A 21,722-nucleotide genomic window follows, 5' to 3' on the forward strand; every position below is an offset into this window, starting at 1 on the left:
GGTGTTAGCGATGGAAAGGTGGTAGGACTGGCGGGCCTTAATGACATTACTGTTACTAGAGAGGTGGTGCTCGACAGACTGGAGGGGCTGATTGTGGACAAGTCCCCAGGACCGGATGGAATGCATCCGAGGGTTCTGAAAGAAATGGCGGAGGTGATAGTGGATGCCTTGGTGGTTATTTTCCAGACGTCGCTGGATTCCGGGGAAGTGCCGGATGATTGGAAAACGGCTAATGTTACGCCGTTGTTTAAGAAGGGTGCCAGGCAAAAGGCGGGGAATTATAGGCCGGTTAGTTTAACATTTGTGGTAGGTAAAATGTTAGAATCTGTCATTAAGGAGGAAATTGCGAGGCATCTTGAAGGGAATTGCTTGATAGAGCAGACGCAGCACGGTTTCATTAAAGGGAAGTCGTGTCTGACAAATTTACTGGAGTTCTATGAGGATGTGTCTCGGGCAGTGGATAGAGGAGAGCCGGTGGATGTGGTCTTTCTAGATTTTCAGAAGGCGTTTGACAAAGTACCTCACAAGAGGTTATTGCAGAAGGTCGAGGGACATGGAGTTGGGGGTAGGGTGTTAGCGTGGATAGAGGATTGGTTGTCAAATAGGAGGCAGAGAGTGGGGGTCAACGGGTGCTATTCGGATTGGCGGATGGTGACTAGTGGAGTGCCCCAGGGGTCGGTGCTGGGGCCTCAGCTTTTTACCATTTATATAGATGATCTGGAGGAGGGAACCGAGTGTAGGGTGTCGAAATTTGCTGATGACACCAAGATTGGGGGAACGGCAAATTGTGCGGAGGGTGTGGAGAGTCTGCAGAAGGATCTAGATAGGCTGGGCAAATGGGCCAGGAAATGGCAAATGGAATTTAATGTTGGCAAGTGCGAGGTGGTCCACTTTGGTAGGAATAATGGTAGGAAGGATTATTACTTACGTGGAGAAAAACTACAGCAGGCGACGGTGCAGAGGGACCTGGGGGTCCTTGTGCATGAGTCGCAAAAACCCAGCTTGCAGGTGCAGCAGGTGGTCAGGAAGACGAATGGGATGCTGGCGTTCATAGCGAGGGGGATTGAATATAAAAGTAGGGAGGTCTTGCTGCAGCTGTATAGGGCATTGGTGAGGCCGCAGCTGGAGTACTGTGTCCAGTTTTGGGCGCCGCACCTGCGCAAAGATATTTTGGCCTTGGAGGGAGTGCAGAGGAGGTTTACTAGGCTGATGCCGGAGTTGAGGGGGTTGAGCTATGAGGAGAGGCTGAATAAACTAGGCTTGTACTCGTTAGAGTTTAGAAGAATGAGGGGAGATCTCATTGAGACGTATAAGATGATGAATGGGATGGATAGGATAGAGGTGGAGAGACTCTTCCCGCTCAAAAAAGACAGTAGGACTAGGGGGCACAGCCTCAAGATAAAGGGGGGGTGGTTTAGAACGGAGTTGAGGAGGAACTTCTTCACTCAAAGGGTGGTGAATCTCTGGAATTCTCTGCCCGTTGAAGTGGTGGAGGCTGCCTCGCTAAATATTTTTAAGACGCGGGTTGATGGGTTCTTGATAAGAGAGGGGATTAAGGGTTATGGGGAGAGGGCGGGAAAGTGGAACTGAGCCACGACAGATCAGCCATGATCTTATTGAATGGCGGGGCAGGCTCGAAGGGCTAGATGGCCTACTCCTGCTCCTATTTCTTATGTTCTTATGTTCTTATACCACGTCAACTGCCTTACCCCCATCCACCTCTTTGGTCACTTTCTCAAAAAACTCAATAAGGTTAGTAAGGCATGACCTACCCTCCACAAAACCATGCTGACTATCTCTAATCAATTCATTACTCTCCAAACAACTATAAATCCTATCCCTAATAATTTTTTCTAAAACCTTGCCCACAACAGAAGTAAGACTCACCGGTCTATAATTCCCGGGGAAGTCTCTGTTCCCCTTCTTAAACAATGGGACAACGTTCGCTAACCTCCAATCTTCTGGCACTATACCGGTGACCAACGACGGCCTGAAGATCAGAGCCAGAGGCTCTGCAATCGCCTCCCTTGCCTCCCAGAGAATCCTAGGGTAAATCCCTTCCGGCCCAGGGGACTTATCTATGGGGACATGTCTATCCTTGTTGCAATGCTCCAGTGAAGCCCAATGAAAACTGGAGGAACAACAACTCAGCTTCTGATTAGGCACCTTACATCCTTCTGGACTGACCATTGAGTTCAATAATTTCAGAGTATGAATGCTCTCCTCCACTGCTACTCCATTTCCATTTATTTTACTTCATTTCTTTCCTTTTTATCTTATTAATCTATTTTTTTTTATATTCTTATTACACATTTTTAATTTTAATTTCTTCCATCATTTCATTTGTCCACTTCTAAATCTCACTTTTCATCTTGTATCCTGCACCTGCCTCATCCCACCCGACTAAGGCTACCTGCCACATGCCTCAGGTTGTCCTTTGATACCCTGCACCTTTGTTCTGCCACTTACACATTCCGATCTCTTAGTGGACACTATTAGCACCATTCTCAGCCTTTATCATCACCATTTACACTCCCTTTGTCTTTTTGTCTGTGACATCTTGGTCAATTACACAAACCTTACATTATAAATCTTGTCGTATGTTCTTTGTCTTCAGCTCTGATGAAGGGTTATCCAGACTCGAAATGTTGTTGGCTCCATTCTCTCTCCACAGATGCTTTCTGACCTGCTGAGATTTTCCAGCATCTTCTGTTTTTATCTCTGATAAATGCTGACTTTTCTTCATCAAGGATTGAATATTGTGATTGGCAAAACTGTGACTTTTGGAGAGTTAATTCCACTTCCTAACCTTTTGTTTTCCAGGGTGTTCATTGATAGAATAAAAATTTGGGAGATGCCAAGGCAATTTTTCAGAGGTCCTCACTCCTTCTGGGAGTACACCATCACAGCATATACACACATGCAATATCCTGGTGGGTCCAGTTGGACAGAGAGTTAGGTTAGTTGGAACAACTCTGGAGATTCAGCATCAAGGGGAGCAATCAGCTCAGCTAGATACACATACTGAACTCTGAAGTCAATAATTGATAAGGAAGATAATAAAAGTACAGCAGAAATTTTACAAGGCACAGATAAGGTAAGGCTGACACAATTGTTGTTAGCACTTCTGCCTCACAGCGCCAGGTTCGATTCTTGGCTTGGATCACTGTCTAAGTGGAGTTTGCACATTCTCCCTGTGTCTGCATGAGTCTCCTCCGGGTGCTCCAGTTTCCTCCCACAGTCCATGCTGGTTAAGTACATTGGCCATGCTAAATTCTCCCTCAGTGTACCCAAACAGGCGCCGGAGTGTGGTGACTAGGGGATTTTCACAGTAACTTCAATACAGTGTTAATGTAAGCCTACTTGTGACAATAATAAACTTAAGCTTCCAAGTTCTGCACACTCTCCACAATAGCAAGGAGAAAATTCTAACTCCAACAGTTGTGGATTGGTGGCATCGGAAATTGTAAGATTATCTGCCATGGAGAGAGTATTAGCATCGATAGAGTTACCAATGTCACCCGGTGGATCTTGTTATCACTGGTAATAATTCAGCAATCACAGTAATTAATAGGAGTTCACATGTTTCACATAATATTAAATCCAGCCACACTGAAGAATTATGCATAATTCCATGATTGTGTATTTTCCTAGTGGGTTTCAAAACTGCCATTTTTACATCTTTATTTCAGATGAGATATTAAACTGAAAATCCATTGGCTCTCTGAGGTGGATATAAAGTATTCAATGGTTCTATTTGGAAGAACTAAGCATTAATAGATGTATTCCTGATGGCCAATATTTATCCCTTATCCAGCAGTACTAGAAACACATTATCAGGTCATTTTCATAGAATTTGCCGTGCCGGAATTAACTGCTGCATTTCCTACATTACGACAGTAACTATACTACTGGCTATGAGGTACAATATCCGGAATTAAGACTCTACTGATAACCATGAAACCATTGTCGATTGTCAGAAAAAACCATTATCAGCAGGGTAAATTAGCTGGGTAAATACATGGGGTTATGGGGATAGGGCCTAAGTGGTGCAGGCTCAATGGGCCAAATGGCTTCCTTCTGCACTGCAGGGATTCTATGATTCTATGGTTCACTAATGTCCTTCAGGGAAGGAAATCTGCCAGCCTTACTGGGTCTGGCCTACATGTGACTCCAGTGCCACAGCAAGAACAAGAGCAACTAGGCATTGGCAATAAATGCTGGCCAGCTAGCATTATCCATGTCCCACGAATGAATTTAAAAACTTTGCACGTCCTAACATCATGTGCTATGTAAACACAATTCATTATTTTCATTTATTCACATACTCGACCCCTGAAAATGATGCTTGTGCTACTAATTCTTCATACCCAGTCTCCTTGAGAGCCCCAACAATTCCCTATCCACAACATGAGTACAGTTCTGGAGTATCTAAAAGACACTGTAGGTAAAAGTATGTCGCATGTTATCTCAGAGTGTTTGAAGAGGCAATTCAAAATCACACTCTTTGTGTCTATACCATCTTTGTCAAACCTCATCATTAACTGAAAATATTTTTATTCTGTATGTCTAATTTTGCACATCTGTGATTACAAATCACAGAATCTTAACAGTGCAGAAGGAATCCATTCAGCCCACTGAGTCTTCACTGTCTCTCTGAAAGAGCATTCTACAGAATCCCATTACTCTATATTATCCCTGTAACGTGGTATATGATTACATTTCAGATAGCAACCTCAGCATTTGATTTGATTTGATTATTATTGTCACGTGTACAGTGGAAAGTATTGTTTCTTGTGCACTATACAGACAAAGCATACATACATGGAGAAGGAAATGAGAGGGTGCGGAATTCAATGTTACCGTCGTAGCTGGGGTGTAGAGAAAAGTCAGCTTGATATGAGGTAGATCCATTCAGAAGTCTGATGGCAGCTCTTGAGCTGTTCTTGAGTCGGTTGGTATGTGACCTCAGACTTTTGTATCTTTTCCCTGACAGAAGAAGATGGAAGAGAGTAGATCTGGTGTGCATGTGGTCCGTGATTGTGCTGGCTGATTTTCCAAGGCAGTGGCAAGTGTAGACAGAGTCAATGGATAGGAGACTGGTTTGCGTGATAGATTGGGCTACATTCACGCCCTTTGTAGTTTCTTGTAGTCTTGAACAGAGCAGGAGCCATACCAAATTGTGATACAATCAGAAAGAATGTTTTCTATGGTGCATCTGTTAAACCTGGTGAGAGTCGTAGCTGACATGCTAAATTTCCTTAACTTCCTGAGAAAGTAAAGGCATTGATAGGCTTTCTTAATAATAGCATCAGCATGGAGGAACCAGGACAGGTTGTTTGTGATCTGGACGCCTAAAAATATAAAGCTCTCAACCACCTCCACTTCATCCCCGTTGATGTAGACAGGGGCATGTTCTCCACTATACTTCCTGAAGTCAATGACTATCTCCTTCCTTTTGCTGACATTGAAGGGGAGATTATTGCCTTTCCTTTCCCTTTCGAGGGAATATGCCTTAACATTGCCTGCGCTGCTCTCTATTTGAAGGTAACCCATTGTTCAGTCACCATCTTTTCAACTCACTCAACTCAGATGCATTCTCATCCCATCAAAGGTGATTTTCCCCCAATCCCTGCTCTGGATTATTCCTTGTCCTTTTCCATGGCCAAACTAAACCCTATCATACTTTGATCACTGTCCTCTAACCATTCTGCCTCTAATATTTGATCCATTTGGGCCAACTCCTTCCCCAGACCCAGGTCCAACAGTGCGTGCCCCCTGATTGGGACCAGAGACATACAGAAAATTAAGCTGAACACATTTCAGGAACTCTTGCTCATGTTGTCTCTTAACACTATTCCCATCCCATCTATATTGGACAATTGAAATCTCCCATTCTAGTTACTCGATGCACCTCTCTGTAATTTCTTTGAAATTTTGTTTCTCTGCATCCCTCCAACTAGTTTATATATTATATCAATCAGTGTTATTGCACCTTTTGCAATCCTTACCTGTGGCCAGAGAGATTCAATCCTTGACTTCTCTGGAACCTCCTTTTCCTCCAATTCTGCCATACCATCTTTAATCAATATTGCCACTACCGCCACACGACACCACCCCCTTCTTCCTTCCCTGTGTCTCCATACCAGCGATGCCCACATCCCATGAAAGAATAAAGAAGAAAGGATACTTAATGCCCAAGCCTGCCCTGTGTTGAGCCATGTGTCTGACACAGCAATAATATTACAGTTGCACCTGTGCCCATAGCTCGACGATCTTATTAATGCACTCTGTGCATTCACATACACGCACATTAACCCTCTTCTAAGCTTTTTTAACTTACCCCCTTGCTCTGATCTCATCTAACGACTTATTATTGCCTTCGCTAATTCTATCAAACTCTCCAAAAGTGAGCAGGAGACGATGGGAAAGAACAAAAATGAAAGTTGGCGAACACCCACTGCTCAGGAAAATGGGGGCAGTGGGGATCTGATCAGAAACTGCTGACATTTCTGAACTCAGTGTTGAGTCTGGAAGCAGTAAGATGTTTTAATTGGAAGCTCGAGGAACAGAATCTCACCCTCCAGTTAAGCACCCTGCAGCCTTCTGGATTCAACACTCAGTTCAACAATTTCAGACTGCAACCGGTGCAGTTTTTAGTGACAATTCTGCTGTTGACAGTTCCTCTCAACCGATCTTCTCTTGTCCCATTACCATCCATTCTTTTTGCATTGTTTAAATCACTCCCATCCTATTGCTGACCTTCCCAATTGGCCTTTCTCCCCCTTCTCCCTTTCAATTTGTTTTAAACCTATAACATCTTTAACTTCTTCCAGAGTTTATAAAATAAAACAGGTGGCCAATCCCACCAACTTCAAACTATCTCCCACAATATAGTAGGTGGGTAATGCTTCAGACATCCCACCCATCCTTCAGCCTACTGAGACCCTTCAGTGTTCACTATGCACCCCCCTAAGTGCCTCAATCTACCTCTGCTGCTATTCTACCCATGTCTGCGGAAGGAAGAGGGAAGGCAAGCAGTCAGCAGCTTTTACTGCGTGGGCTGCTGTTAGGCAGAAAGGGGTGGGTAGCTCCTGTTGGAATGGAGAGGGGGTGAAGAGGCATCTGTGCCTGTCAAGGGCAACCCCCCAATGTCATAGCCCACCTTTTAGGAGCATTAGAGGGGTAAGTACGTGGGATTACATAAATAGGGCCGGGGTAAGATGCACTGTTGAAGTGTTGGTGCAGACTCGATGGACTGAATGGCCTCCTTCCGCACTGCAAGGATTCTAAGCCAGTCTCAGTGGGAAAATCCCTGAAGAAAATGATTTGAAAACATGTGCAAAGTAAGTTTGAGGAGCCTGTGAAAGTTTAAAAGGCTCCTTATCATCACTAGACTGGGGAGCATCTGGACTTTGATTATCAGACTGTATATTCATCTAGAATGCAGCAATGATATTAAAGCTGTAAACCCCGTGCCCATATAATGAGCACCCTTTTACAAATGAATCAAACGTAGTTTGTTCAGGTTTCTCAAATCAAAGATTTAGTGCAACAGCCCTGAGTGGTTCAGTGCTCCAAAACACGGACCTGCTCACTCTGTTTGATTCTGAACTTCTCGGGATAAGATCCGACCTGAAACATTCCTAGTTTTCTCACTAATTTTCGCACCAATCACCTTGACTGTGCAAAGAGATAATGAATTTAAAAGCAGAGAGGTTAAAGGTTCGATTTACCACTCTGGTATAAAGAGCACAAGAAAACAAGAAGTTCAGCCAAGTGAAGCCTGAGACACAGTTAACAATGATAAAGAAGATGCGGATTTTTCTTTTCCTTTTGTGTGTTTGCACATCCTATTCTGTCGATCAATACAGACAACTGGCTGAAAAACTAATGAAAGAGACTCCTCTGATAGATGGGTGAGTGAAATCTATTCTTATGTAATAATACCAAGCATAAACTTGCTCAAAAATCATTAAGCTAGACTTCCAGTGAATTCTCACACAAAGACGCTGACATTCATTTAGATATCCACAGCTTCCAGCATTCTTGGTCATCTTACCCAATGAAATTTTCTTGATACATGTTCAAGGATATTTTGGCCCTGGAGGGAGTGCAGAGGAGGTTTACTAGGCTGATACCGGAGTTGAGGGGGTTGAGCTATGAGGAGAGGCTGAATAAACTAGGCTTGTACTCGTTAGAGTTTAGAAGAATGAGGGGAGATCTCATTGAGACGTATAAGATGATGAATGGAATGGATAGGATAGAGGTGGAGAGACTCTTCCCGCTCAAAAAAGACAGTAGGACTAGGGGGCACAGCCTCAAGATAAAGGGGAGGCGGTTTAGAACGGAGTTGAGGAGGAACTTCTTCACTCAAAGGGTGGTGAATCTCTGGAATTCTCTGCCCGTTGAAGTGGTGGAGGCTGCCTCGCTAAATATTTTTAAGAAGCGGGTTGATGGGTTCTTGATAAGAGAGGGGATTAAGGGTTATGGGGAGAGGGTGGGAAAGTGGAACTGAGCCACAACAGATCAGCCATGATCTTATTGAATGGCGGGGCAGGCTCGAAGGGCTAGATGGCCTACTCCTGCTCCTATTTCTTATGTTCTTATGTTCTTATATGTTCTTGAAAATTGATCAAGGAAAGTTCAAGTGCCACTAGAATTTCCTACCCACCATTGACTTTTTTATTAACAGAGATTCTGATTTCTACCCAAGCTTAATGCAAGCTATGTGTTTATCCATGGAAGTTACCTTATTCATTAGGGGCACAATAATACGCCTGGCACCAAGGGGGCCTTCTCTACAGCCAGAAGTTGGCAGCCATTCGATTTCCGGGCATGCCTTCAGAACCCAGCCATAAATGTCACTTGGGGTTTGTTCATTTCCAGGGTGGGTTTGAGGCCATTCTCCCACCCAATCAGTGTTGAAGGGCAGGAAATCCAGCCTCCTACTTGGATGACCTTGCCCCAGAATGTGGTCACAGCCAGTACTGTAAAGGGTCCCCTGACACCCGTTCAGCAATGATGTGGAGATGCTGGTGTTGGACTCGGGTAAAAACAGAAAGTCTCACTGTCCAGCAAATGCATGATCGCTTCAAACTCTGCAGAATAGTTTTTTTGTTGAGCAGTTTGCAGCATTCGAAATTGAGTGCATTTCATTTTGAGCCTACTTGTTTTGTTTCAGCTGTGGTCTTTGCTAACTTGGCTTACTTCAATAATTAGAGTGAGACAAATGGATATATACACCAAGAAGGTTTTGCAAGGGTGTTGCAACCGGCTGGCTTCCTCTTTGGTGTCCCACACATTCTGACACCCGAGCACCGGTTGACACATACACAAACACATACATACACATGCACACACCAACACATGCATACACACTAACACACACACAGAGCAACTCACACACACACGCACTAACACACATGCACTAACACACACACACACCACGCACACACTGTAACACACACAGTACCACATACAGTAACACACGCACACTAATAGATAACTACACACACTTACACTTGAGCAGCTTTCACTGGCTTTCATCCTAGTCTGTGTATATTCCTGGAAGATAGAATCCACAAATCCACCTGGACATTACTCACAAGGTATTTCTTGATGAAATGATATTCATGTCCCATTGTCCCCACTGGAGATGGCAATCAATTTCTGGATGCACTACAAGTATCTTTGTTTGGGAATAGGTTGTGGTTCCATTATCTCCCAGAGTGTTACCCACCAGCAATTCAGCCAGTGACTGACTTTATATCCTCTGCTATATCTGGCTTGCATGTTCATTGAAAAATAACACAGATGGGGTTGAGATGTTTAAGTCCACCTGTTAGCTGTTTTATACAAAACTGCTGCCATGATGTGTATGATGTGGGAACTGGTGGACCCCAGGGTCCTCCCCAGTGACCATGTCTGCAGTAAGTGCAGGTTGCTGGAGGAGCTCCAGCTCAAGGTAGATGAGCTGGCCTCTGAGCTACAGACACTGAGGCTCATCAGGGGGAGAGAGGGTGCCATTGTCAATGAGGTGCAAGTGACATCCACCCCCACTAGACTGGCTAACTCTAAGGGTCAGGAACAAGAGGGAGCTGCTGAGGGGAGGAAGGAGGGTGGGGAGAGGAGGAAGGAGGGTGGGGAGAGGAGGCCTCAGACTCTCAAGCTGCATAACAGGTTTGAGGTTCTTGCTTCCAGTCTGGACGAGGACGAGGGAGGTGAGGTCGGTGAGCAGACTGCACACAGTGCAGTGATGCAGCAGGACATAGGCAAAGAGAAGGGGAAAAGGAACGTAGTAGTAATTGAGGATAGTGGGGTTAAGGGTATTGACACTGTCCTTTGTCACAATGACAAAGTGCACAGAAGGGTGTGTTGTCTGCCTGGTGCTCGGGTCCGGGATGTCGCATCTGGGCTGCAGAGGAACCTGGAGTGGGAGGGTGAGAATCCAGTCGTTGTGGTACATGTGGGTGCCGGCGACGTAAGCAAAATGCGGACTGAGGATCTGGGGAGGGAGTATGAAAAGCTGGGAATGGAATTAAAAAGTAGAACCAACAAGGTGGTCATCTCTGGGCTACTGCCTGAATCGAGTGCAGATGGGCGTAAGGTTGACAGGATTAAGGAAGTGAATGGGTGGCTCAGGGATTGGTGTGGGAGGAATGGGTTTGAATTTATGGGGCATTGGCACCAGTATTGGGGTAGGTGGGACCTGTTCGGGCGGGATGGGGTTGGTCTGAACCGTGCTGGGACCAGAGTGCTGGCGAATCGTGTAAAGAGGACTGTAGACAGGGCTTTAAACTAATTGGGGGGGGGGAGGGTGTGAGGGTAGGTGACATTACGGGGCCTAAAGTTAAGGAGAGGGTACAGGTAAGGATAGAGGCCGAGGATGTTCCAATAATAGAGGGAGTAAGGGGCGTGAGTATGGTTGGTGGCGTTCCAGCAAATAGGGTCCAGGTGAAGGCTGGGATGAAGGCGCTTTATCTGAATGCGCGAAGCATTAGGAATAAAGTGGATGAGCTGGTGGCGCAGATCGACACAAATGGATATGATCTGGTGGCCATTACAGAGACGTGGCTGCAGGGTGACAGGGACTGGGAGCTGAATGTCCAGGGGTATCAAGTGTTTAGGAAGGATAGGCAGGAGGAAAGAGGGGGGCGGCGTAGCTCTGCTGATTAAGGAAAGCATCAGGGTGGTAGCAAGGGATGATATTGGAGCCAAGGAGCAGAATGTGGAATCGTTGTGGGTGGAGATTAGGAACAGCAAAGGGAGGAAGACGCTGGTGGGTGTCGTCTATAGGCCCCCGAATAATGATCTGGAGGTGGGGCGGGCTGTTAACGCGCAAATAAGTGCGGTGTGCAGGAATGGGACGGCCGTAGTTATGGGGGATTTCGATCTGCATATTGATTGGTCGACCCATGTTGGACGCGGTGGGCTCGAGGAGGAGTTCTTGGAATGCTGCCGGGATAGTTTCCTGGAACAGTGTGTGTTGGAGCCGATGAGGGAACGAGCTATCTTGGATCTGGTGCTATGTAATGAGGCGGGTAGAATTAGGGAACTTGCGGTGAAGGATCCTCTTGGGGAGAGTGATCATTGTATGGTGGAGTTTCTGGTGCAGATGGAGGAGGAGAAAGTGGGTTCCCGGACACGCGTCCTTTGTTTGAACAGAGAGGAGTATGGAAGGATGAGAGAAGAATTGGCGAATGTGGACTGGGGGAGCGCGTTGGAAGGTAGGTCTGCTGAGGAGCAGTGGAGGATCTTTAAGGAGATCTTTCTTGGTGCTCAGCAGAAATTTATTCTGATGGTCAAAAAGGACCGTAGGAGGAGAGGTAATAAGCCGTGGATAACGAAGGAGGTGAAGGAAAGTGTTAAATTAAAAGCGGAGGCATTTAGAGTAGCTAAGAGTAGTGGGCGGGAAGAGGATTGGGAGAGGTTTAAATGTCAACAAAGATTGACAAAGAAGTTGATAAAGAAGGGTAGGAGAAACTATGAAGCTGGGCTAGCGCTTAATATAAAAAAGGATAGCAAGAGTTTTTATAAATATATAAGAAGGAAGAGGCTGGCTAGGGTGAACGTTGGTCCCTTAGAGGATGAGAAGGGGGACTTAGTGGTAGGGGATGGGGAAATGGCTGAGGTCTTGAGTAACTTTTTTGTTTCGGTCTTCACGGAGGAGGACGTGAATAATTTGCCGGATGTTAGAGGTGGAAAGGTGGTAGGACTGGAGGGTCTCGATGACATTACTGTTACTAGAGAGGTGGTGCTCGACAGACTGGAGGGGCTGATTGTGGACAAGTCCCCAGGACCGGATGGAATGCATCCGAGGGTCCTGAAAGAAATGGCGGAGGTGATAGTGGATGCCTTGGTGGTTATTTTCCAGACGTCGCTGGATTCCGGGGAAGTGCCGGAAGATTGGAAAACGGCTAATGTTACGCCGTTGTTTAAGAAGGGTGCCAGGCAAAAGGCGGGGAATTATAGGCCTGTTAGTTTAACGTCTGTTGTAGGTAAAATGTTAGAATCCGTCATCAAGGAGGAAATAGCGAGGCATCTTGAGGGGAACTGCTTGATAGAGCAGACGCAGCACGGTTTCCTTAAAGGGAAGTCGTGTCTGACAAATTTACTGGAGTTCTATGAGGATGTGTCTCGGGCGGTGGATAGAGGAGAGCCGGTGGATGTGGTCTTTCTTGATTTTCAGAAGGCGTTTGACAAGGTACCTCACAAGAGGTTATTGCAGAAGGTCAGGGGACATGGAGTTGGGGGTAGGGTGTTAGCGTGGATAGAGGATTGGCTGTCAAATAGGAGGCAGAGAGTGGGGGTCAATGGGTGCTATTCGGATTGGTGGATGGTGACTAGTGGAGTGCCCCAGGGGTCGGTGCTGGGGCCTCAGCTATTTACCATTTATATAGATGATCTGGAGGAGGGAACCGAGCGTAGGGTGTCGAAATTTGCTGATGACACCAAAATTGGTGGAAAGGCAAATTGTACGGAGGGTGGTGAGAGTCTACAGAAGGATCTAGATAGGCTGGGCGAATGGGCCAGGAAATGGCAAATGGAATTTAATGTTGGCAAGTGTGAGGTGGTCCACTTTGGTAGGAATAATGGAGGAAGGATTATTACTTACGTGGAGAAAAACTGCAGCAGGCGACGGTGCAGAGGGACCTCGGGGTCCTTGTGCATGAGTCGCAAAAACCCAGCTTGCAGGTGCAAGATTTGTGAATTTCTGCCTCATCAAGCCTAATGCATCGAATCACAGCTCGTACACATTTAGCTTGCAAGCGTACTCATTCTTCTCTTTCTAGATACTTCTTTACATCCCCATCTATTTATCTACCATTATTACTCATCCATATCCTTCTGAAATTTAATATCTTTCCCTTCCAGTCACCCTCACCAAACACACTCCTTCCATCAGATCAGCACACACCATCACAGTCTGTCAGTCTGCTCATCCTCCACTGCAGAAGAAGGGAGTACAAAATGCAAAAGAGAGGGGAACTTCACAGATGCCACCCCAGAGGAAGCACTGGACAATCAATGGCATCTCAATTTGCTTGGCCATTAGAGATGGTGAGATTCCAGCTTCCTGCTGACAGAATGAAACTTGAGGCACACATATGTCACATAAAACTCTGTTATGTTAACTTGATTTAGCAGTGAATCAGATATAATTATCTCCAGAATGGTACGTTGCAAGTCTTCTCGATACTAACTCATATCATTCATCTCTTATTCATGCATGCAGCCATCTTCCAGGAATCTCCAGGATGATGAATCCTCGGAGGAGTTGAACCCTTCTGAAGGAACATTATCATGGGCCTCATGCTTTGTGTGCACCTGCTCACACACTCACACTTCAGTGGGACAAGTTAGACCAATCATTATTATTTATGTGGTCACTCAGTAGAGAGGCCGCACAGAAAAATGCAGCCATCTCCAAGCTCTGCTCAGCTGGACACAGATGCTGTATCTCAAAAGCCATGATGAAAAGTAACTGAGGAGCTGCAGAGAATGTCCATTGTACTTGCAAAATCTTCCACACTTACCAAAGATAAACTTATTAGTCACAAGTAATGTTTACATTAATGAAATTACTGTGAAATTCCCCTAGTCGCCACACTCTGGCACATGTTTGGGGGACACTGACAGAGAATTGAGCATGGTCAATCCACTTAAGTCTTTTGGAGTGTGGGAGAAAACCAGAGCACCTGGAGGAAACCCACACAGACACGGGGCGAACGTACAAACTCCACACAGATAGTGATCCAAGCCAGGAATCGAACCCAGGTCCCTGGCTCTGTGAGGCATCAGTGCTAACCACGGTGCCACCGTGCTATCTAAAATAAAAAAAGGATGAAGCAGAGAACTTCATACACAAGTGTGTTGATGTTGCGGGGCATTACAATGATGCCTTCTTGCATGGATAAAGTGGCCAGTTCCATATGGTAATCACTCTAGTCCATGCCAGCTTTGACAGTGGCTGTGCACATCTATTGCCTTAAATAGAATGACAGATAAGTTACCAGTGCCACACTGATTAACATCTAGCTGTCCAGCAGAATGGTTGCAGTGAAGTGTGGCTGGACCCTGAGAAGATTGGAAAACGAGTACCTGGAAATGAGGACACAATTCAAAATGCTTCCATTTGTCATCCATTGACATTCCCCTCCATCATTACCTAACTGCATCTTGTCCAAATGCTTGAGTTTGTCCTTGCACAGGTACTGGTGGGACAGTGTTTGGCAAGGCTCCCAAAGTCCCAGAGACATCAGTCAAGAACATCTCAACATTCAAAACAGAATCTGAGCAGGAGGGAAAGGAAGATAAAAAGCTTGTGGTTCACCAAGGGCAGGCACATTTTTTTAAAAAAGGAATAAGTGGGTCATTTTCCGAATGGCAATTACTGACTAGTGTCTCTCCACTTGAGAACAAGAAGACTAATGCTGAGTATCTGTTTGCTGACCACACTTGTCAGTTCTTGTTGGATTTAATCGTTTTGTTTGGCTTTAGAAGTGCCAGAACCCTATTTATTCACAATGTATACTCATGGTTTAGATTAGGGAACGAAATGTAACATCTCCAAATTTGCAGAAGACTCAAAGCTGGGGGGTCGGGTGAGCTGTGAGGAGGATGCAGAGATGCTTCAGTACGATTTGACCGTGTTGAATGAGTGGGAGAATGCATGGCGGACGCAGTATAATGTGGATAAATGGAGGTCATCCACTTTGGCAGCAAAAACAGGAAGGCAGATTATTATCTGAATGGCTATAGGTTGAGAGAGGGTAATGTCTTTGTGCACCAGTTTTTGAACTGCAGATGCAGCAGGCATAAAGAAGATAATTGGCATTTTGGCCTTCATAGTGAGAGGACTGGAGTACAGGGGCAGGGAAGTCTTGCTGCAATTATTCGGGGCCTTGGTGAGGTCACACCAGTGTGCAGTTTGGTCTCCTCATATAAAAATGGATGTTCTTGCCACAGAGGTAGTGCAGAGAAGGTGCCACGGTGATTCCTGGGATGGTGGGACTGATATATGAAGAGAGATTGTTTCAGTTAGTATTGTATTCCAAAGAACGAGTGGGGAATCTCATAGAAACCTATAACATTCTCGCAGGACTAGACTGGGTAGATGCAGGAAGGATGTTCCCAGTGGCGGCAGCGGGGGAGAGGGGGTGGGGGGCTGTGGCAGTGTTCAGAATCAACAGTCTAAGAATAAGGGGTAAACATTTTAGGACTGAGGTGAGACATGTCTTCACCCAGAAGCCTGTGGAATTCACTGCCACAGAAAGCAGTTGAGGCCAAACATTGTATGTTTTCAAGAAGAAATTAGAAATAACACTTGAGGCAAAGGCGGTCGAAGGATATGAGGGGATCGAGTTGGATTATCAGCCATGTTCATAATGAATGGTGGAACAGGCTGGAAGGGTCAAATGGCTCACTCCTTCCTGCTTCTATGTATACTGCTTTCACCCTTAACTTGCCTCAATTTAGATGATGTTAGTTCATTGCTGATGGATCTTTTACACCCAGATCTTTTATAGGCTGCTTCTCATGTTATGACAGATAAGATATGGCATCAAAAACCATATTTCTCCTTGGTTTGTATTTCAGTGTAAACATGTAAGCTTGATGCCACAAGAGGAAGCTCAGCGATCTTGCTGATGTTCTACACAGATTTCTCATCAAGATCTGTTCTAGTTGATCACTTCCCAGTATGAACTTTCTCCCATCAAGATAGACATAGGATTACTTGCGTCAGATTTACCCTATCTATATTGGCATCTCAGGTCTGAGCTGAATGGAGAGATTTTGTGGCAAGGCTGCTCCCAGTCCTCTCGCAAAAGCATCTATTTGCAGAATGGCAGTTTGCTTTCTGCTGTCATGTGACAGGCGTGATTACTTGCACACTGTTCTTTGTTTTTTTTTAGGAGTGTCACAAGTAGGCTTACATTAACACTGCAATGAAGTTACTGTGAAAATCCCCTGGTCACCACACTCCGGTGCCTGTTCGGGTACACTGAGGGAGAATTTAGCATGGCCAATGCACCTAACCAGCATGTCTTTCGGACTGTGGGAGGAAACCCGAGAACCCGGAGAAAACCCACGACGACAAGGGGAGAACGTGCAGACTCCACACAGACGGTGACCCAGGCTGGGAAGGCGAACCTGGGTCCCTGGCGCTGTGAGGGCAGCGGTGCCAATCACTGTATCACCGTGCCGTGCATGAGCTTAGAATTTGCTGCAGCTTCTCCTGTGTGACTCTGAGGACTACATGTTCTCTCATCAGTTCTCACTGGCTTGCTACGTGTTCTGAAATGTGGGGTGGGAATTAACTCATTCTGGCTCAGTTTCAGCCGAAAAGGTAGCCGTAGGAATTAATACTGTTGAATGTTGACAACAGCAAAGATTCCTTGTCAAGCTTCCTGTTTCAGTAGCCATATTTGGCATCAAGCTTGCAGAAAGTTTTTGCTCTGCTGGTGCTGGTGTCATCTCTTCCTGTGCTGAAGTAAAGATTTCTCTTTTATTACTTGATGAAGATCTTTGGGATGGAAGCAAATTCACAGCCATCCACTAGGCTTCATTCTCGTCATGACGGAATTTTCCCAATCTGTAAACTCTGTGACTCTGGCGATCACTTTCTTTTCTTCCACCTCTCGGAACTATCTTTTAAGCATTTTTTTTTACTTTACGTGGGAAATTAATCACTGGTCTCTGGACCTTTGGTCGTGTGATACTCCAAATCTTCAATGTATCCAACTGCCTCATCAAAACGCTCGGGATACAGTTACACGGGGACCAGGACCCTCCCAATAAGTGCCGGGTCCGCGTAAAAACTGGAGTAAATCCCGCTGGTTTATTTAGTGGGATTTTCAAAATGAATCTCCCACACACTGTGCATCACAGAGTGCCCTCGCAAGATTCACACTGAAAATCCAGGCCGGGACCTATTCCCGCTGGAGAGGCCGGCAGCATATCGCTGAGTGGATCACTGCGTATGCGCCAATCTGTCACAGCGGAGATCGGCACAGGCACAGTAGCCCCACACTGCCGGCCTCCCGATCGCTAGCCAGCCCGATCTCAGGCCAGCTCAGCAAATTCCCCCATCAGTGCCGCCCTGATTTCACCACCACCCCCGCAGCCTGAACCCCCACCCTCAACCCCCTGGGCAGGCTGAATCTCCCCACCCCACCCCTACACCCAACCCCGATTGCTGTCCACCCGCCCTTTGCCACCATTCCTAAATGCATAGTGGCAGCTGGACCCACCACCCCCCCATCTCTCCTCCGATGGGCATTGCCACTTTGCCCTTTGGACAGTGCCAGGAGGCCAGAATTCCACTGCCACGGGGCACCCCCTTTACCCCTGACCTCCTGTGTTGGGGGGGCGGGGGTCTCCATGGCCTCCCGTCATTCCAGTAAGGTTGGACTGCCAGCTCCCTGTTAGTGGGGAGCTGTTGTAAACCTGCTGGAGTGAACCACTCCTGGCCAGGGGTAGGGCAGAGGTGGGGTGGGGTGGGGTGGGGGGGTGGGGGGGTGGGGGGGGTGGGTGCAGTGCGGTGGTTAATGGGCCCAGAGGCTTCAGTCCGGGCCTGCTAATAAAATTATGATCTTCATTGAAATATTTAAAGCAGCTCTGCGCCGATTTCCAGCGTGACGCTGACACTGCCAGAACTCCGGGGCCTAGAGACACACAGAGGCCGTGGCGCCCAGCAAGAAGCCCGCAAAATGGCCTCCGCCTGAATCTCCCACAGCGGGCTGGAGAATCCCCCAGATCGTTCTCAATTCCCTTCATAAGGTGCTTCCCAGTGGGTTTACTAATTTCATCCACCAGTGAAGCCACCTTCTACTTCATCATTTACTGAAATCAGCCTCACAACTGTTCAACCCTCGGCTAGCAGGAGGAGCACCTGTCCCAGGGATGAGAAACATGCAGTGGATGTTTTTTCCCTTTGAGTGTCTCTCTGGTTTGGATCATTCCTTGCAGTGGAATCTCAGTTCCACCCGCGCAGCCAGCGTGATTTCACTCGATTTCAGAGCAGCTTTCTTTTGGGGGACTATTCTCTTTTTGATTTTCAGGATAGATTTTTTTGGTGCAGTCTGAGGGGGACTCTGTGCTCTGGCATCAAGCTTCAGCTCAGGCTTGTGGCTGTGCAATTATTTCTCACCTTATTTCAGATCTGAATGATTTCTTTCCTCTGGATACTATCTCAACTCAATACCTCATGTAGGTGTTTGCTTCTATTGTTTATTGAGTCTTCAAACTCACCATCGTCTTCCAGGGAATGGATGTTTTGGTTTCTTACTTTTCTCATCCGTCCCATTACTCTGCCTCTGGTAACACCTTGGCTATTTCTTTGTTCTGGACATTGGGGTTTCTAAAGGTTGTGCAGTTTGATCCATACTTCCTTCTATCTGTGAACTCATGGTCATCCAAAGTTCTGAAGCATCTTTCTCTCTGCCTGATGTGCATTCTTTTATTGTTATCTTCCAGCATCAGTCCTGCTGCCCTTTATCTTGACTTAATTGAAGGCTAGCCACGTAAATATTCACCACCTGTATCTGCCTACTTGTGGTTTCCTGTGCTGTTGAGCTGTTGAACTTCACATGTTCTTCCCAATGAGAGCCCTTTGCATATCAGAGTGCGCGCAGAGTCCCCAGAACTACCAGCCTTCCATCCATCCTCCATTTACGTTTCTCATTCTCATCATCAACAGACTCACCTGGTTCCTCCCCCATTGCTCTGAAATTCATATCCGTAGATCCAACTTTGACTGGAGCTGTGTGGTGAAGATTTTGTCTGAGTTTTTTATCACTCACTTCCCGACAGCTGAAAAGATCGAAATCTTGATCACCTTCCGACAAAAGGGGTATAGCTGACTCCTCTTCACTCGAGCCTGTCAGAAAACCACTTCATATCAGTCAACATTTCTGTTTTATCTTCTCAAATGTTTCCACAGCATCGTCAGTCTCCCAGTTTGCTCTGGGCCGGGACTGTGTGCTCATTGTCAGGGCGGCAACCATCTCTCATTTTGCACAATTCACTCAGTTTTCACACTCTGGTACTAACTCAGGTTGATTTTTCTTAATCGAATTCAGCAATTTATTACGTTTATAATGTTTTACTCATAACCACCTGCTGCCATATGTTAAGTCTTGTGGATCCCAGAGGTTCAAAATAATCACATGTATTGGCACAGATACTGGAGCTTTCATCAAGTATATTTTTCCATGGTGGAATGATACATTGTAGGTTCAGTGCACAGGCTGCAGCCTGGATATACATGTGCATGACAATATAGTTCCTAAATCACTCTGGAATGATATAACAATATTCCAGGAGGATCTCTTGCAGCATGGTAGCACAGTGGTTAGCACTGCTGCTTGATAGTTCCAGGGACCTGAGTACGATTCCTGGCTTGGGTCAATGTCTGTGTGGAGTTTGCATGTTCTCCTTGTGTCTGCGTGGGTTTCCTCCCACAGTCCAAAGATGTGCGGGTTACATTGATTGGCTATGCTAAAAAAAATTGCCCCTTAGTATCCTGAGATGTGTAGGTTGGAGAGATTAGTGGGTAAATGTGTAGGGATATGGGGGTAGGGCCTGGGTGGGATTGTGGTCGGTGCGGACTCGATGGCCTCTTTCTGCACTGTAGGGTTTCTATGATTTCTGACAGCCACATGCTCCCAAGACCAGAGGTGTCAGGGACCACCACAGATTGACAGCATCTACAACTGCCTGGGAATCTCGTGCACACCAGCTGCACATTAATGGAATGAAAACTCCTGCAGTTTTTCAACCAGTTTGAATCTGGATAGCTTTATGGATTGGCTTTTTTTATTCATTAGTGGGAGATAGGTGTCACTGGCTGGCCAGCATTTATTGCCCATCCCTAGCTGCCCTTGTTCAGTGGGCAGTTGAGAGTCAACCACATTGCTGTGGATCTGGAGTCACATGTAGGCCAGATCACATAAGGGCAACAGATTTCTTGCCCGAAAGGACATTCTTGAACCAGTTAGGTTTTTCCGACAATAGTTTCATTGTAGACTCTTAATTCCAGATTTTTTTTTACTGAATTCATATTTCACCAACAGCCGTGATGGGATTCGAACCCCGGTCCTCAGAGCATTAGCTGAGTTTTTGGATTAATAGTTTAGCGATAATACCACTAGGCCATCACTTCTATACACACAGCTCCATACCTGTAGGAAGACAGGCCCAGACGCAATCCTGAGAGCCCACTCTGACTGGTGTCACAGGCAAAATTAATCTAATTGTCATTCGGTCACCCATCTCATGAGCTGCCGACTGGGACTTCCTGATTTAATTCTGGATGAGATTTGGAAGGATCTGGAGGCAAATAAATTGAGGTGATGTTGCTGTTAACTGCTACAGGCGAAGCATAAACACCAAGTCCCGCAGGGAGAGGCCTTCTCCCAGGCTATCGGTATTTGACCCACCTGACTAGACAATCCTGGAACACTGCTGTTCCAACGCAATAAGGAAACTCTGGGTGGAGTCTTACCTAAAAATGGGTGTGAGGATCTGACTGAAAACTGGCCTATGAGAAACAGGCAGTTTTCCTCTCCAGATCTGATGACACTTTATCAAAATAAGGAAGAAGGACGTATTTCACACCACCATCTTGAGGGGTGAGGCCTGAGGCATAGCCGGCTACACAAAGACCGGGGCACCTTTTTAAAGGGTGCCCTGATCTGAGCAAAATCTAACTATCAGGAATTCCCCCCAGACCCCCCAACAGCCCTCACCAGCATTTACCTCCTTAACCCCATCATCACTGGCATTTCCCTTTCCCCAAACATCCCCGGCATCTCCCCTCTCATCCCCGTCACCACTGGCATCTCCTCCATCATTGCTGGCATCTCCTCTCTCATTCCTTGCATCTCCCCCCTCATACCCGTCATCTTCCACCTCATCCCCCTCATCGCCGGCATCTCTCTCCTCACCCCCACCATTGCTGGCATCTCCCCCCTCCCTGATCATCCCCAATATCTCCCCCCTCACCCAGTCATCACGGGCATCTCCTCCCTCATGCCCATCATCACTGGCATCTCCCCCCCCCCTCACTCCCCCTCATCACTGTCAGCTCCCTTCCTCACATCATCAGCATTTTATTCTCCCCCGTCCTTCCACCATCATTAACGGCATCCCCTCACCACCCACATCCCCAGAACATCTCCACTGCCCCCCACATCCACTCCCACCCGCCATCAAAA

At 46.4% G+C, this 21,722-nt stretch overlaps 1 protein-coding gene across 1 annotated transcript in view; it reads left to right on the plus strand.

Annotated features, from left to right (window-relative positions):
• dpep1 (dipeptidase 1) overlaps positions 1–21,722 on the plus strand; it is a 91,763-nt gene that overhangs the window by 43,361 nt on the left and 26,680 nt on the right. Inside the window, exon 2 of the mRNA XM_080187055.1 lies at positions 7,752–7,919. Within this exon, the coding sequence (XP_080043181.1) occupies positions 7,752–7,919 (168 nt within the window). The remainder of the gene's footprint in view (positions 1–7,751; positions 7,920–21,722) is intronic.

The sequence above is a fragment of the Carcharhinus amblyrhynchos genome, chromosome 4 (genome assembly GCF_965287045.1).
Source record: "Carcharhinus amblyrhynchos chromosome 4, sCarAmb.v2.hapA, whole genome shotgun sequence".
Classification (NCBI taxonomy): Eukaryota; Metazoa; Chordata; class Chondrichthyes; order Carcharhiniformes; family Carcharhinidae; genus Carcharhinus; species Carcharhinus amblyrhynchos.